At 43.0% G+C, this 18242-nt stretch overlaps 1 protein-coding gene across 1 annotated transcript; it reads right to left on the bottom strand.

Moving 5' to 3' along the window:
- Positions 1 to 143: 143 nt before the first annotated feature.
- CSRP3 (cysteine and glycine rich protein 3) lies at positions 144 to 17994 on the bottom strand. The gene is made up of 6 exons (XM_073578329.1): positions 17856 to 17994; positions 10703 to 10832; positions 6430 to 6598; positions 1019 to 1151; positions 660 to 753; positions 144 to 356 (listed from the first exon to the last, which is right to left on the bottom strand). Exons 2-6 carry the CDS (start codon positions 10812 to 10814, stop codon positions 280 to 282), a joined length of 585 nt encoding a protein of 194 aa, XP_073434430.1. The 5' UTR covers positions 10815 to 10832; positions 17856 to 17994; the 3' UTR covers positions 144 to 279.
- Positions 17995 to 18242: the final 248 nt, after the last annotated feature.

The raw sequence follows: 18242 nt of genomic DNA, 5'->3' as shown, positions 1-18242 counted from the left end.
TAACCAATATTGGAAAGCCACTATTCGGGCTTAGAGTGTCAGGGAAAGATTTGGAAAGTGTAGTTTCTATCTCATATTAGTATATTGCAGATGTATCTAAAAAACAAAAACATGTTGCTTCATCCTTTGTGAAAGAAAAAAACTTTTTCAAAAGTTTCAAAACTTTCTTTATTGTTTAACATTCCAGAACCGATCCAGTCCATACTATGCAATACAAAAGGTGTATTTCCAGAATCTAATGACTTCAAGTAATAGCAATGTTTTCTAAGATCATGCTGTTCAACCTTCTTTCTGATCCACCTGCGTGAGCCCTCCAAATCCTATTCCTTTTGGACCAAAGTTTTTGGCGTAACAAACTGGGGAGAGAAAAGAAACAGTTATCATTGTGATCATCTGTAATGCCAATTGTGAGCTTGTTCTACTTGGAGGTTCTCCAGGAACTGCAACTTGTAGCTCTACCAGTTGTGAAATGCCTGTCAAGGCATGATAGGAGTTGTAGTTTTCACATCTTAAGGGCCACGGGTTCAATGCTGCTGCTTTTGAGGATGAAGTATCCAGCGTAAATTTTTTTTTTTCTCATGGTGCACCAAATGGACCTAACCTCCTTGTCCCTCATTACGATTACGGATCTAGTAATGATATCTCTGCAATCCTCTCACCTTTACAGTAGATTTCTCCATCTTTTTCCGTGACTGTAGTGGAGTCCAGACTCTTCCCACACAGTGCACACCGGAAACAGGTTTTATGCCAGGGCTGCAGAGAAATTAAAGATCCAGATGTTGCCATTTTGGCTCTTTATATGTGATTATCCTTCTAGATATGTATGACATCTCGGAGTATATATCAACTCCTACAATAAACATTTTGGGGCAAAAATAAAGAGAGGGGTTCTCCAGGAGTGAAACCATCTCTAGAATTCCCCCAAGTTTAATAAAGTTGGAATTACTGCACTGATAAATATAACGAACAAGGAGGTCCTGACTTTGATTCTCCCTATAAACCCCCCCTTGATACTTACCATTCCACCACCCATCACTCTCTCGGCAGCATAGACTGATTTTCCACATCTGGGACACTTTTCCGTGGCTCCAAACTTCTGTACAAACTTGGAAGAGTGCGTGGTGGTGGGTGAGCCGCGGGATGGATGAGTCCTGGAAATACACTTGGAATTAGCTGCAGGGACATCCGGCAACAAGTTAGCTCTGTGAACCACCTCCTACCTCGTAATACTGGACCAGAGTCCATGTGAATCCATTCACTTATTTTTAGTAAGTGACATTCAGTCTAAAAACTAAAATGTTACCATTCTAACCCACTCCTGATGTCTACATGGAAGGCATGGCAGAAAATATATCGATAGTTCTGGGTGTCCCTCCTTCCACTCATTGGTAACCCTCACTTTCAAAGTGGGCATTCTCACCCCGTCTTTATCAATGGCACTCTCAGGGTATAACATCTATTAAACACGTAGTCCACCTCGAGGAATGCCGAATATACTCAATAGAGGTGTTGCAATGTAAATAGTTAGGTCCATATATATTTGGACAGACATTTTTCTAATTTTGGTTCTAGACATTACCACAATGAATTTTAAACAAAACAATTCAGATGCAGTTGAAGTTCAGACTTTCAGCTGTTATGAATTCATTCTCTGGTCCACCAGTAGTGAGTTCTCCTTCCAGACTCCCTCTGGTGGTGACAGGAGGTGGTGAGGCTGATTTAATCAGTAGAGATCTACCACCTGATAATGAGGATGACAATTGGACCTCAGGAATCTTAGACTGGATTTAAGACAGCCGACGCCCTTAGTCAGTGCTGGTGATTGCTTCTGGCTTCTCAGGTCTTGGTTTTCAGCTCTGTTCCAGCCTTCTCAAAGCTAAGTGTTTTTGCTAATGTTCACACTTGATTTTGTTGGTCTATTCAGTTTTTTGTGTGTTCAGCCAGCCCCGGCTGGGGCTGTGCTGAATTTCCACTCTTATTTATCTGTATTTGCCAATTTGCTTTTTAGTCCCTTATTAGATTGGTCTCTTTTTGCTCTGTCTCAGAATATTTCAGAGTGCTGATATAGTGGGAGAAGTCTAGTGACTTCAGGGTTAATTTTGTTATCAGAAGTGTTGGACATTATTTTTGTAGGGTTTTTGGCAGATTGCAGACAGTGTCTTTCCTTTCCTGTTCTTTATAGTTAGTTTGGGCCCCATCGTTTGCTCAGCCTATTTTCCTGCCTGTGTTTGTGTTTTCATCTTGTTTCACAGTCAATACATGTGTGGGGGCTGTCTATTTCTTTGGGGTCTGCTCTGAGGCAGTTAGTTTTCCCCTTTTCTTGCTTTAGGCTTATGTAGTCCTCCAGCGGTGACGAGGCGTCTAGATCATCGTAGGAACGCTCCACTGCTACTGCTAGTTGTGTGGTTAAGATCAGCGATCTGCAATCTGCATCGTTACCAACCTCTCTGGTTTTCTGGGACTTAGCTGTCATGATCCAGTTTGGATCTGACAGTTTAAATTCACAAAGTGAACTTTTTTTCCTTTGGCTTGGTGCCAAAGTGGTGTAATTGCCCCCGGTAGCCATTAGAATTATTACACGTGGTGTCGTTCATTCTAAGTTGCCCCGGTGGTGGTGAGCGGTAGTGCATTTTAGTTTCTTTGGTTTAATGTGCACTTAATTACAAATCAGGTGTTAGGCGCTATAAAAGAGAGTCAGGTGTGTTCAATCACTGTTGGTGATATTGTGTGTTAGTCATTCATAAGGAAGCCTGGGTGAAAGAAGCAGCTGAACATGAGTCCTGCGCAGCCCAGCCAGAGTGGCAGCTATGTGGTCTGCAAGAAGGGCTGGCATGGCGTGGTGGAGTCACAGTTTATGGTGTCGGCAGGAAGTGCTTGCATGGCTTGGTGGAGTGGCGACTATGGAGAGAGTTGCACTCAGCATGCAGGACTTGGTTGCTGAGAGCTGGACTCAAGCATGCTTGACTTTTTGGGCAGGAGCTGAACTCATCTTTGGGACTCTGTTACTGGACTTCTGCAATTGGTGGTGGACTCTGCTCCAAGGCTGCACTATTTTGATGGATCCGATATTGGTGATGGATCCGGGTGGAGGAGAAGATGCACATAGGTGGTGGGCTCTGTTGCTAGGAGCGTATGCAACAGAGCAAAGCTAAGTGGTGTTTCCCCTGTTTTGTCATCTTTCCTCATGTGTGTTTAGTGCAGTGGTGGGATTAGTTTCCGCACCATCCAATTCCCTAGTGAGGGTTAAGGTCAGGGTTTGAGGTATGCGTGCGACGCCCGGTGCAGAACCAGCATAGGGAACGTTAGGAGTGCAGGGACACTGGCTCAGGGGAGCACAGGAGGTCTCCACGTCCCTATTCCCTATCGCAGGGCCACCATTGTTAATGTTACCCAGGTTCCCCCTTATTATTTAAATTCGCCTTACTGGAGGCGGGGTTTCCAGACTATTGTACATAACGTGTAATACCTAAATTCGCCAGTTGGAGGCGGCGTATCCAGCTGCACGTGTTATTTAAATTCGCCCCACTGGAGGCGGTGTATCCAGGGTCAAGTGTGTTATGGGTTCGCCTTGCGGTAGTCGCTGCGTCCAGACACACGCGTGACTATGACATTAGCTTTTTGTTGTCCTCGTGACCCATTCATAACATTCAGCTTTCATCTGAGGGTATCCACATTAAAATTGGATGAAGGGTTTAGGAGTTCCAGCTCCTTAACATGTGCCACCCTGTTTTTAAAGGGATCAAAAGTAATTGGACAATTGACTCCAAGGCTATTTCATGGACAGGTGTAGGCAATCCCTTTATGTCATTCTCAGTTAAGCAGATAAAAGGCCTGGAGTTGATTTGAGGTGTGGTGCTTGCATTTGGAAGATTTTGCTGTGAAGGAAACATGCGGTCAAACGAGCTCTCCATGCAGGTGAAACAAGCCATCCTTAAACTGCATAAACAAAAAAAACCATCCGAGAAATTGCTACAACATTAGGAGTGGCAAAATCTACAGTTTGGTACATCCTGAGAAAGAAAGCACTGGTGAACTCATCAATGCAAAAAGACCTGGGCGCCCACGGAAGACAACAGTGGTGGATGATCGCAGAATAGTCTCCATGGTGAAGAGAAACCCCTTCACAACAGCCAACCAAGTGAACAACACTCTCCAGGAGGTAGGCGTATCAATATCCAAATCTACCATAAAGAGAAGACTGCATGAAAGTAAATACAGAGGGTTCACTGCCAGTGCAAGCCACTCATAAGCATCAAGAATCAAAAGGCTAGGCTGGACTTTGCTAAAAAAGCCAGCACAGTTCTGGAAGAACATTCTTTGGACAGATGAAACCAAGATCAACCTCTACCAGAATGATGGAAAGAGAAAAGTATGGCGAAGGCGTGGTACAGTTCATGATCCAAAGCATACCACATCATCTGTAAAACACGGCGGAGGCAGTGTGATGGCTTGGGCATGCATGGCTGCCAGTGGCACTGGGTCACTAGTGTTTATTGATGATGTGACACAGGACAGAAGCAGCCGAATGAATTCTGAGGTATTCAGAGCCATACTGTGTGCTCAGATCCAGCCAAATGCAGCCAAACTGATTGGTCGTCGTTTCATACTACAGATGGACAATGACCCAAAACATAAAGCCAAAGCAACCCAGGAGTTTATTAAAGCAAAGAAGTGGAATATTCTTGAATGGCCAAGTCAGTCACCTGTTCTCAACCCAATTGAGCATGCATTTCACTTGTTAAAGACTAAACTTCAGACAGAAAGGCCCACAAACAAACAGCAACTGAAAACCACCACAGTGAAGGCCTGGCAGAGCTTCAAAAAGGAGGAAACACAGCGTCTGGTGATGTCCATGAGTTCAAGACTTCAGGCAGTCATTGCCAACAAAGGGTTTTTAACCAAGTACTAGAAATGAACATTTTATCTACAATTATTTAATCTGTCCAATTACTTTTGGTCCCTTTAAAAACAGGGTGGCACATGTAAAGGAGCTGAAACTTCTAAACCCTTCATCCAAGTTTAATGTGGATACCCTCAAATGAAAGCTGAAAGTCTGAACTTCAACTGCATCTGAATTGTTTTGTTTAAAATTCATTGTGGTAATGTCTAGAACCAAAATTAGAAAAATATTCTGTCCAAATATATATGGACCTAACTGTACCTCACCGCCATATTCCCTTCTTTCCAATACTTACAAGGTAAGAGTTATGTAACAAAAATACTAGCAAATTTTCCTGAGCACGAGTGGAGACCATGCTGGCTTGGATGGTTCACTAAATCTAATTCTTCGTCTGGCCAAATAGCCACCAATTACAAATTCATCCATGTAGCCCTGGATTATGAACAATCCCAATTTCCGCTAACAAAGTCGCAGATCAAGGACTTCAGCTTGTCCTGCAACACCATTCTGAAAGCTCTAGAGATGAAGATTACATATTCCTCCCTTCAGTTCCTTTCCTAGAAATGAGACTGAAAATCTGTTATAGATCCTACCTAACTCTGCAAAAAGGTCATAGAATGAGGCTGTACACAACCTCCAAATGTTTCAAATGCCGCTCCCCAGAGGCCAACTTGTTCCATTGCCTGTGGGCATGCCCGGTCATTAGACCATTTTGGGTCAGAGTATGACAATTCACCATCACACATCTGACAAACTTTTGTCCTGACGAACGTCTATGGGCCAATTTTGGATGTTTAAAACCAGATAAATACACTTGCTCTCCAGGGACCCGTAAACTACTACATTTGGTGGCGGCAGCAGGTACTAAGGCCATTCTACAGATCTGGATCCACGACCATGCCCCTCCTTTCAAGATCTTTCTAGAAAAACTCTGTTCTGCTTCAGCTGGATTGGGTTGAGGCCTCCTTGCATAAAGGGGGAAAGGTGCAGTCCTTTTTTGAAATTTGGGAAAGTTTCATCTCCTTGCTTCCACAACGCATTCAGGATGACATTAAAACTTGTTTTCGATCAACAGTCTGGTATCAAGAGCAGCTGTTATTAGGAGAAACACATATATAGTGACATCTCTGGTAGAACCGCTATGTAGAGACATTTTTGGGTGATGGGGGGGGGTCTACTTCGGTGTCATTGGGTCCTGAGTTTAAAGTCAAGCACCCATGTTGGGTGTCCCGATATGTAAAAAATGTACCTGTTTCTGACATACTTTCTTTTTCCCTCCTTCCCTCCCCTTTCCCAGTTTTTCTTTGCTTTTTTTTGTTTCCCCACCTTTAAACCATTGCAATTTCTGGAATAGATGTGTTGACATATATGCCTCAAGTAATGTTTGCATTGATGTCTGTAAGGAAAAAAAATTCTATTCAATAGAAACAAGGTTTAAAAAGAATGTTACCATTCACTCACAGCAAGCAGAGATCTTAAAAATAACAAGAAATTTAATAATGATGCATAATATGCCACATTTTACTTACTCAGCAACTTCAATGCCAAATCTCTCTCCCGTGTCAGTACTGAGACAGCCAGCACCTTGTCCGTAGCCGTATCCTTTGGGGCCATACTTTCTCCCATAACAAGACTTGCAGTAGATTTCAGATTCATGTGCGGCGACCGTGGTGCTGTCCAGGGCCTTCCTGCAAACCACTGCAACACAGCATGCTAATTGTACACGGTGCAAAGGTAAAGATATGGGCGGTTGTCATCCACAATCTTATCTGGCAAAACTGCTGGAAGCAAAAGGATATTCTACCAGTATATAAAAAGTAAGCCAATTATCCCAATTCTTTATTAGTCCTTAATCCTTCAACATCAGTCTAATGTATATTTTACGATGTTGAATCTGGAAAGGAATTAGAGCGGTTCATTCTTTGAAAATCAAACCACATCATATGTTGTTTAAAAAAAAAAAAAAAAAAAAAAAGCGCTCCCTCCTCCAGTCAGCCAATAATCCAGCACAGAAACCCAGAGGTCCATGGCTCCCATCACTGGGTGAGTGGATATATCAGTAGTAAGGCATGTAAACCTGGGGGAAGTTATTGGCTGCATTATATAGCATATCATATATAGAAAGCTGGTGCCAGTCACCGTTTATAAATATTAATATTACTTTACGTATCCTGAGTTACATCCTGTATTATACTCCAGAGCTGCACTCACTATTCTGCTGGTGCAGTCACTGTGTACATACATTACATTACTGATCCTGAGTTACATCCTGTATTATACCCCAGAGCTGCACTCACTATCCTGCTGGTGCAGTCACTGTGTACATACATTACATTACTGATCCTGAGTTACAACCTGTATTATACCCCAGAGCTGCACTCACTATTCTGCTGGTGCAATCACTGTGTACATACATTACTGATCCTGAGTTACATCCTGTATTATACTCCTGAGCTGCACTCACTATCCTGCTGGTGGAGTCACTGTGTACATACATTACATTACTGATCCTGAGTTACAACCTGTATTATACCCCAGAGCTGCACTCACTATTCTACTGGTGCAATCACTGTGTACATACATTACTGATCCTGAGTTACATCCTGTATTATACTCCTGAGCTGCACTCACTATTCTGCTGGTGGAGTCACTGTGTACATACAGTACATTACAGATCCTGAGTTACATCCTGTATTATACTCCAGAGCTGCACTCACTATTCTGCTGGTCACTGTGTACATACATTACAGATCCTGAGATACATCCTGTATTATACCCCAGAGCTGCACTCACTATTCTGCTGGTGCAGTCCCTGTGTACATACATTACATTACTGATCCTGAGTTACATCCTGTATTATACTCCAGAGCTGCACTCACTATTCTGCTGGTGCAGTCACTGTGTGTGTACATTACACTACTGATCCTGTACTGATTCTGTGTACATCCTGTATTATACTCCAGAGCTGCACTCACTATTTTGCTGGTGCAGTGACTGTGTACATACATTACATTACTGATCCTGAGTTACATCCTGTATTATACTCCAGAGCTGCACTCATTCTGCTGGTGGAGTCACTGTGTACATACATTACATTACTGATCCTGAGTTACATCCTGTATTATACTCCAGAGCTGCACTCACTATTCTGCTGGTCACTGTGTACATACATTGCTGATCCTGAGTTACATCCTGTATTATACTCCAGAGCTGCTCTCATTATTCTGCTGGTGGAATCACTGTGTACGCACAGTACATTATACTACCTATCCTGCATTCTATGTGATGCTCCAGAGCTGCACTCACAATTCTGCTACTTACTATAGAATATAATGAAGAAGCTTGTTTTCATACCCTCTTACAGCTTAGCTAAGCTTCTACATTTGCAGGTGCTCTCTATTTTCCATGTACTATCAGGAGGACGCTTTCCAGAATTAAAATCAATCTAGCAAACTTTGTGTAAACACTGAACAAGCAGTGAATGCATGGAGATTTCTGCTCTGAAACCTGTAAATGCAGCTGTGGAGTTTAATAAAAAAATGTGACATTAGTTGTATCAGGTAGAAAAAAAACATTATTCATGTTAGTATTTTGGGGTGATCATTAATTATGACCAAGAATGAATTTACCACTAAACCTTTGGTGTAAAATCACCTTTCGGTCACTAGCATTGAAGACATGGGACGTTGGGCTTTCTGTGCAGCCACTGTGACCTTCTGTTGTCCTTGCAGTGAAGGTTACATGAGACCCAATATAAAATGACAGTAAGCTGTGTCTGGCAGTCAGGTCTCAGTTGATAATCTCACAATCCAGAACAAAGCGCTTGGAGATAATGTCCAGAGTCGTTATTTCTGTCCTCACAACCAGAATACTTCGTGACTCACAAGATATCGGAGCTCTCACAGATTTGGAAACCCTGGGACAGGGGGTATGGAACTTTGATAAATAATCCCCGGTTATTCTTGGTAAAGTATGGAAGAATTTGCTTTGACAAAAGAGAATAAATTTAATCGTAGTGAAAACTGAGACACATAAAAATATGGAGGAGCTGAGATACATAATAGCTGGAGGAAGCTAAAAGTGCAGGATCATATAGTTCACTGTAAGCTGCAGTGTAAAGCATGGAGAAGGATCAGTGTTAAGAAAGCCATACAAAACAGATAACTTTTGGCCAAAAGTTATCGGCCAAGTGACAGAGTGCAGCTTTTCAATTGCTTGTACACTGTAATCCGTACAGATTTGGACCTGAACTTTTGTCTTTCTGTCTCAAGCTAAGTGCCCACATTGCAGAAATGGACAAAGAGACACAAAAAACGCACCAAATTCGCACCAAAAAACACAGCAAAAATGCACCCAAACCTGCGTTTTTGCCGCAGCTTCTTTCCTGCCAAGAAAAATCAGGTTTTGCTACAGAAAAAAAAGCAGCAAAAACACCCAGTGTGAACTTACCATAAAGGCCCCGTCACACACAGTGATATTGCCAGCGAGATCGCTGTGTGTGACGGGGATCAGCAACCGGCCCCCTGCCAGGTATCGCTGATCGCGCTTGATCGTCCAGGGCAATTTTTTGATCGTTGGTCTCCCGCTGGCCAGCACGCATCGCTGCGTGTGGCAGCGAGAGATCAGCGACGCTGGTTTCCAATGTAAACAGCGGGTATCTAGGAGCTGTGCGGCTCTTAGGGTGGTTTCACAGCACTTTTTAAGCGCACGCACGGCCGGGGGTAGCTCCGCCCCCGAGCCGGCTCTCTGCCCGGCGTGCCCGCCCCTTGCTTGTAGCGCCGCCTCCTAGCGCACAGCGGCGCCTGCGATCGGCGCACCCTATCTTTAGCATAGGGTGCACAGATCGTGCGCAGGCCGTGAGCTAGTTGCGCTTTGACCTGCGCTGCGCACTTTTGACGGTGCGCCGTGCGCGCCAAAATCCGAAAAGTTTGATTTTGGCGCGCACGGTGCACCGTCAAAAGTGCGCAGCGAAGGTCAAAGCGCAACTAGCGCACGGCCTGCGCACGATCTGCGCACCCTATGCTAAAGATAGGGTGCGCCGATCGCAGGCGCCGCTGTGCACTAGGAGGCGGCGCTACAAGCAAGGGGCGGGCACGCCGGGCAGAGAGCCGGCTCAGGGGCGGAGCTACCCCCGGCCGTGCGTGCGCTTAAAAAGCGCTAATGTGAAACCACCCTCAGTTAACCGATGTTTACGTTGGAAACCAGCGTGCACATTGGTATCTAGGGTAAACAGCGGGTATCTAGGAGCCGCGCGGCTCTTAGATACCCGATGTTTACGTTGGAAACCAGCGTGCTCGCTGGTCCTGATCGCTGGAGGGGCTGTCTAACGATGTCCCAGTGATCCCATCCACGTCGGATCGTTGGTGGGATCGCTGGGACATCGTTATGTGTAACGGGGCCTTAAGACTCCAACAGACCATGCAGCTACACTAGAAACGCTGAGCACAGCTGTGTAAGCAAAATGAAAGGGTTTGTGCACTAATACACTTGATTCTACAAAAATGACATAGTTGTCTTATAAACCCATAATACTGCATGTTTATCCCATTAGTCTCCTGCCTTCCTTGTCCAGGAGACATTTCATGGCAGCCACTGATTGACTGCAGCAGAATCATTCTTTTACAACATGCTTTCTTATGATACATAAAATGTTAGATTCCCATCTAGACCTGAACCCCCTGCTGTACACCCTGAGATAGTAACGAATTTTACGAGGATTTAACAATAGTTAACTGAATCACTCCCCGAGCTCACTAAATTCCTGCTAATAAAAGTTCATTTGGCTTCTTGTTCATTACTCACTGCATATGAAGCATGGTTTGTGGAAGCTGCGACCATTGCACTGGATCTCTTCTGCATGGTAAACCGTCTTCCCACAAGCTCCACACTTGGCACCTCCACCCAGATTTGGCATTGTCCTAAAAATACCAGTCTGGAACAAGTATGCAACATCTTTGTTATATTTAATAAAGAAAGAGTAACATTAGGTGAAACAATTGACAAGCAGGCTCGTTATTGCTGATTAATCTTTCTATTACTGTTAGGCCTCTTTCACACATCAATATTTTTAATCAGTATTTCATCAGTATTTGTATGCCAAAACCAGGAATGTCTCCAAAATAAAGAACAGGAGTCAGTCTTTCAATTATATTTTTTTCTCGGTAAGTTCCATTCCAGGCTTTGGCATAGAAACACTGATGCAAAATACTGACCAAATACTGACGTGTGAATGAGCCTTAAGGGTGAGTGCACACAGTGTGGATTCAGCAGTGGATTTTTCCGTGTGGATTTGCAGGTAAAATGACCTGTGGTTTTTCTACGGATTTGCCTATGGTTTGCCCCTTTGTTTTGACACCTGGACAATGAAACAGGTGTCAAACCGCTGCGGAATCCGCAGAAAGAATTGACATGCTGCGGATTTAAAACCGCAGCAAATCCACGTGGAAAAATCCGCAGCATGTGCACTGCGGTTTTTAAAAGCCATTGGTTAACATTGTACTGTACCTTGCTTGTGGATCCGCAGAAAAATCCGCACCGTGTGCACATAGCCTTAGGGCTCATTCCGATTTTTTACGTATGCGTGTTATCAGTGGTTTTCACAGATGGCACTCATGCCTGTGATAGTCTATGGAATCATTCACACATTCGTGATTACTGAGAAGCAAGCAGTCTGCGGAAAATCGTGGAGACATGTCCGATTTTGATCCAAGGGTCAGATCAAAATTGGCAATGCAAGTCAAAGGCTCCATGAAAAATTCAGACATCATCTGGGTGCGCTCCAATTTTCATGGATTGCCGGAAAGGAGAAGATGGCAAAACATTTTTTTCTTCGCGTTACAAGAAAAAGTGATGACGCTCAGTGCGAACTCTTTCTCAAATTCTGATCAAAATAATTGGTTAGTTTTTCTCGTTTCCAAGAAAATTGGACGTCTGAGTGAGCCCTTAGTTTAACCCCTTCATGACCCAGCCTATTTTGACCTTAATGACCTGGCCATTTTTTGCAATTCTGACCAGTATCCCTTTATGAGGTAATAACTCAGGGATGCTTCAACGCATCCTATCGATTCCGAGACTGTTTTTTCATGACATATTGGGCTTCATGTTAGTGGTAAATTTAGGTCGATAATTTTTGCGTTTATTTGTGAAAAAAAATGGAAATTTGGTGAAAATTTTGCAATTGTCAAATTTTGAATTTTTATTCTGTTAAACCAGAGAGTTATGTGACACAAAATAGATATTTAACATTTCCCACATGTCTACTTTACATCAGCACAATTTTGGAAACAAACATTTTTTTGTTAGGAAGTTATAAGGGTTAAAAGTTGACCAGCGATTTCTCATTTTTACAACAAAATTTACAAAACCATTTTTTCTAGGGACCACCTGACATTTGAAGTCATTTTGAGGGGTCTATATGGCTGAAAATACCCAAAAGTGACACCATTCTAAAAACTGCACCCCTCAAGCTACTCAAAACCACATTCAAGAAGTTTATTAACCCTTCAGGTGCTTCACAGGTACTAAAGCAACATGGAAGGAAAAAATGGACATTTTAATTTTTCTAACAAAAATTTTCTTTTAGCATCAATTTTTTCATTTTCTCTTGGGCAACAGGATAAAATGGATCCTAAAATTTGTTGGGAAATTTCTCCTGAGTACACCGATACCTCATATGTGGTCATAAACCACTGTTTGGGCGCATGGCAGGGCTCAGAAGGGAAGGAGCGCCATTTGACTTTTTGAATGGAAAATATGCTGGAATATTTAGTGGTTGCCATGTCGCGTTTGGAGAGCCACTGTGCGCCTAAACATTGGAGCTCCCCCACAAGTGACCCCATTTTGGAAACTAGACCCTCCAAGGAACTTATCTAGATGCGTAATGAGCACTTTGAACCCCCAGATGCTTCACAAATTGATCCATAAAAAAAAAATTACTTTTTTTTCACAAAAATTTTCTTTTAGCCTGTTTTTTCATTTTCACATGGGCAACAGGATAAAATGGATCCTAAAATTTGTTGGGCAATTCCTCCTGAGTACACCGATACCTCATATGTGGTCATAAACCACTGTTTGGGCGCACGGCAGGGCCCGGAAGGGAAGGAGCGCCATTTGACTTTTTGAATGGAAAATTAGCTCCAATTGTTAGCGGACACCATGTTGCGTTTGAAGAGCCCCTGTGAGCCTAAACATTGGAGCTCCCCCACAAGTGACCTCATTTTGGAAACTAGACCCCCGAAGGAACTTATCTAGATGTGTGGTGAGCACTTTGAACAACAAGTGCTTCACAGAAGTTTACAACACAGAGCAGTGAAAATAAAAAATCATTTTTTTCCTCAAAAATGATTTTTTACCCCGCTATTTTTTATTTTCACAAGTCTCACAGGAGAAATTGGACCACAAAAGTTGTTGTGCTATTTGTCCTGAGTACGCCGATACCCCATATGTGGAGGGAACCACTATTTGAAAGCATGGGAGAGCTCAGAAGGGAAGGAGCGCCATTTTGGAATGCAGACTGATGGAATGTTCTGCGGGCATCATGTTGCGTTTGCAGAGCCCCTGATGTGCCTAAACAGTAGAAACCCCCGCCAAGTGACCCCATTTTGGAAACTAGAACCCCCACGGAGTTAAACAAGATGTGTAAAGAGCACTTTGAACCCCCAAGTGCTTCACAGAAGTTTATAACGCAGAGCCATGAAAATAATTTTTTTTCCTCAAAAATGATTTTTTAGCCCACTATTTTGTATTTTCACAAGGGTAACAGGATAAATTAGACCCCAAAAGTTGTTGTCCAGTTTGTCCTGAGTATGCTGGTACCCCATATGTGGGGGGGAACCACTGTTTGGGCACATGTCGGGGCTCGGAAGGGAAGTAGTGACGTTTTGAAATGTTGACTTGATGTAATGGTCGAAGTCATTTTACGTTTGCAGAGCCCCTGATGTACCTAAACAGTGGAAACCCCCCACAAGTGACCCCATTTTGGAAACTAGACCACCCAAGGAACTAATCTAGATGTGTGGTGAGCACTTTGAACCCCAAGTGCTTCACAGAAGTTTATAACGCAGAGCCTTGAAAATAAAAAAAAAATATTTTTTTCCTCAAAAAATGATTTTTAGCCCACAATTTTTTATTTTCACAAGGATAACAGGATAAATTAGACCCCAAAAAATTTTGTCCAGTTTGTCCTGAGTATGCTGGTACCCCATATGTGGGGGGAACCACTGTTTGGGCACACGTCGGGGTTTGGAAGGGAAGTAGTGATGTTTTGAAAGGCAGACTTGATGGAATGGTCTGCGGGCGTCATGTTACGTTTACAGAGCCCCTGATGTACCTAAACAGTGGAAACCCCCCCACAAGTGACCTCATTTTGGAAACTAGACCACCCAAGGAGCTAAATCTAGATGTGTGGTGAGCACTTTGCACCCCCAAGTGCTTCAAAGAAGTTTATAACGCAGAGCCGTGAAAATAAAAATTATTTTTTTTCCACAAAAATAAGTTTTTTAGCCCCTAATTTTTTATTTTCCCAAAGGTAACAGGAGAAATTAGACCTCCAAAATTGTGCAAGTTTTCCTGACTATGCTGATACCCCATATGTGAGGGTAAACCACTGTTTGGGCACACATCGGGGCTCGGAATGGAGGGAGCACTGTTTGACTTTTTGAACGCAAAATTGGCTGGAATAAATGGTGGCGCCATGTCACGTTTGGAGACCCCGTGATGTGCCTAAACAGTGGAAACCCCTCAATTCTATTTCCAATCCTAACCCCAACACACCCATAACCGTAATCCCCACCTTAATAATAACCCTAACCACATCCCTAACTCCAACACACCCCTAACCCTAATCCCAACTCTAACCCTAACCAGAAGCCTAACCCGAATCCCAACCCCAACCCACCCCTAACTCTAATCTTAACCCTAATTCCAACCCTAACCCTAATCCCAACCGTAACCCAAATTCCAACCGTAACCCAAATTCCAACCGTAACCCAAATTCCAACCCAACCTTAATTCTAACCCTAGCCCTAACCCTAACTTTAGCCCTAACACTAACCTTAATGGAAAAATAAAAATATTTTCTTTATTATTTGTCCCTACATATGGGGGTGATAAGAGGGGTGGTGATTTACTTTTTTTTTATTTTGATCACTGTGAGAGTTTATCACTGTGATCAAAAAAAAAGAATGAATCTGCAGCATTGCAGATTCGAGCGGGCGCACTGCGCATGTGCCGGCCATTTTCCAAGATGGTGGCGCCCATGATCCGAGACGGCGGGACATCGGGACGGCCAGAGGGACGTCGGAAGCACCGAGGAGGGTGAGGGGGGATCGGAAGGCACGGGGGAGCGGAGGGGGGGCAAATTATGATGGCGGCCTGCCGATCGGCGCCGTCAGTCAGTGGGTGGGTCTGATCGGTGTCTCCAGCCAGGGCAGATGCTATTGCAGCATCAGCCATGACTGGATTGTAATATTTCACCAAATTTCATTGCTCTGATTGGCTGTTTCACTTTTAACAGCCAATCAGAGCGATCGTAGGCATGTGGGGGATAAGCCACACCCCCTGGGGTTATCTATGAAGGGTCATCTGTGTGCACGCGTGGGTCGGGTGACCTTTCAGTGACCTCGGTCACCCGACCTGCAGGGGGGCAATCAATTCATGACGCCACACAGGCATCATGGGTCGTATTGGCACGACTTTTCATGATGCCTATGTGGCGTCAAAGGTCGGGAAGGTGTTAAGAATGCATATAAATGTGATAAAACGATATTATAGCAATAAAACAAATCATGCATCACTTGCATGTCTTCTTTATTAGGTGGCAACTTTGCATCCCTACCACAGCCCCCTTATTCATGGACATGAGCCTAGTTACCTCTCCTTACCAGACGCCTTGTTTTCTCTGGGTGATTGCTGCATGATTTCATTGTTACTACTGGGGCATTTGTTAAGGCCCCGTCACACTAAGGGAGATCGCTAGCGATATCGCTAAAGCATCACCGATTTTGTGACGCAGCAGCGATATTGCTAGCGATATCGCTATGTGTGATACTTTCCTCCGACTGGCTCCCCCGCTGTCTGTCGCTGATCGCGCGAGAACGTCCTGGGCCGTTTCTCGTTGGCCGCTTCCTGCTGGCACCAACGAGCGATGCGTGGACGCAGGCGGGAGGACGTCTTCATCGCCGACCGCTGCTGCATCGCTGTGAGATCTTCCTGTGTGGCAGCTCACTAGCGACCATTTAACGATGCACCAGCGATCCTGACAGGGTCGTATCGTTGTTGGGATCGCTGGTGCATCGCTAAATGTGACGGTACCTTTAGGTCATTTTATTTACATTTGCCTTTTTTACAATATACAGCCCTGACCTATTTGACCTCTAAAGCAGGATTTTGGTACCTTCTATTACCTTATTTGACGGCGGTTTGTGCGATCCTATTATATGATTATTGCACATAACGTTTGGTCCTGTCTACCTGTGATATACTGTTATCCTATTAGGTCATACGGCCTGGGACCCCATTGTTTTTGTCGCTTTTTAAACTGTTTTTAATCTGTTTTTGTATAGTGTAAGATATAATAAAAATGCTTTATTTTCTACAGTATATGAGAGTGTGAACATCTATTGAGTAGTCCTTTTTCTCCTCATTCTCATTATATCATCACACCCCTGTAGCACCTCATTTTCTAATTTTATTTTTTCTATTTTAACACTTCCTAATTGTCGTGCGCCCTTATGCTTTATATACCGTACGTTATAATTAAGAGCACATAATGCTAACACACAAAGATAATAAACTATTATTGAAAATGAAAAAAAAGAATGTTTACTTAAATGAATTTTCCAATATTATATTAATAAAATGCAAACAGTATATAAAAGAAAAGTTCTACAACTTTCTAAAACTTTTCTGTTTCGATTCCTCATCATTTTCAAGACGCTCGCACTAGTTTTTTTTTTCCAGTCTTTCATTAGTATGCGTGAAATCTGCAGCATAAATGCTGAAAGAATTGACGCTCAACAGATTTAAATCTGCACCTAATATCCAAGTCTTTAAAAATAAGCAACGTGTGCATGAGACTTCAGGATTCTCATACACTGTGACAAATTTGAGCAGTAAAAAAAAAAACAAACGCAATATATCTGCAATGTGCGCACAGGCGCTTATTTTGCAGCGTGGATAACAGATTTTAAAAAAGAAGGCGCAAAAGCAAAAAAAAAAGTACAATTGATCAGCACAATTACTGTCTACAGTTACTTGTCTCTTTTAAACTTATCAGTGCGACATTTGGTGCAAATAGCGGCCACATCCTTTGTGAACGACACCATTAAGAAAAGTGCCCCGCTGTATCTAATCACACCTAGATGACATCTAGACCCAATCATTATTTTAAGTATGCATGAATCTGCATTTCTGCATATTTTAGCTGATGAAAAAATAATTAAAGGCGTGCACACATTTGCAATAATATTTAGCTACACCAATGTGTTAAAAAAAAAAAAAAAGGTTTAAGAAACTAGGCACTGTAAACAGTCTTGTTAAGAAAATGTCCTACCGTTTTGTGTCTTTGGCTCCTATGCAGATCTGTGTGTTTCCATGGTAACATGCCAATCTTGCAGTCATCAGTTACTCACCTAATATATATATTGCCAAACATGGAACGTATGGAAAGTGGTAATGTCTGAAAGATTGTACTAATACTATAGAGACACATGGTCGTGCATAGCTGTATGCACAAAACGGTAGGATGATTTAAATCATTATTTTCATTATTTTCATTATTTTAGCTCTAAACATAATAAATTAAATAAAAATTAAAAGATAAATTTAAGATGGGAACAAGAAAGAAACAAAATTGTAATAATGCAGGATGGTATGTATGGGTGAATGGTCCAGAAAGAAGTGTAAGCACTCAGATTCAAAATGTACAAGTCACACGCATCACCCTCACGACACTCACCAGCTCCGCAAATGAGTCCTCTGGCAATATCTCAGGCACTGTGAGGTCTGGACAGATGCCTGGACCCTTTAAATTCCCCAGAAAGATCTTTCCTGGAGTGATGATTGATGAAGAACAACATCTCTGAAATCAGGCTGCCAAAAATAGCCGCTGATCAATCCCTGGATCTTTTCCTAACTCTGCAAGAGAGGGAGCTGGATAACAATGACTTCTGGAATTTCAGTCTGGGGCAAAGATTTGCAGTGGGTGTAGGGGGCCCCATCGTACTCCTCACACCCTCCCAATAAACCCACAAAGCTTTATTGGAATCCTTGCAGCAGTAAGGGAGTTAATGCTTGTGACGGCCACTGAAAGCTAGACCCTGGCAAATACTTCATAATGGCTATA

Source organism: Dendrobates tinctorius, unplaced genomic scaffold, assembly GCF_039654945.1.
Source record: "Dendrobates tinctorius isolate UK_male_01 unplaced genomic scaffold, ASM3965494v1 ptg000059l, whole genome shotgun sequence".
Lineage (NCBI taxonomy): Eukaryota > Metazoa > Chordata > Amphibia > Anura > Dendrobatidae > Dendrobates > Dendrobates tinctorius.
Note: the sequence above shows the minus strand (reverse complement) of the source record. Positions and strands in the feature narration are given on the sequence as shown.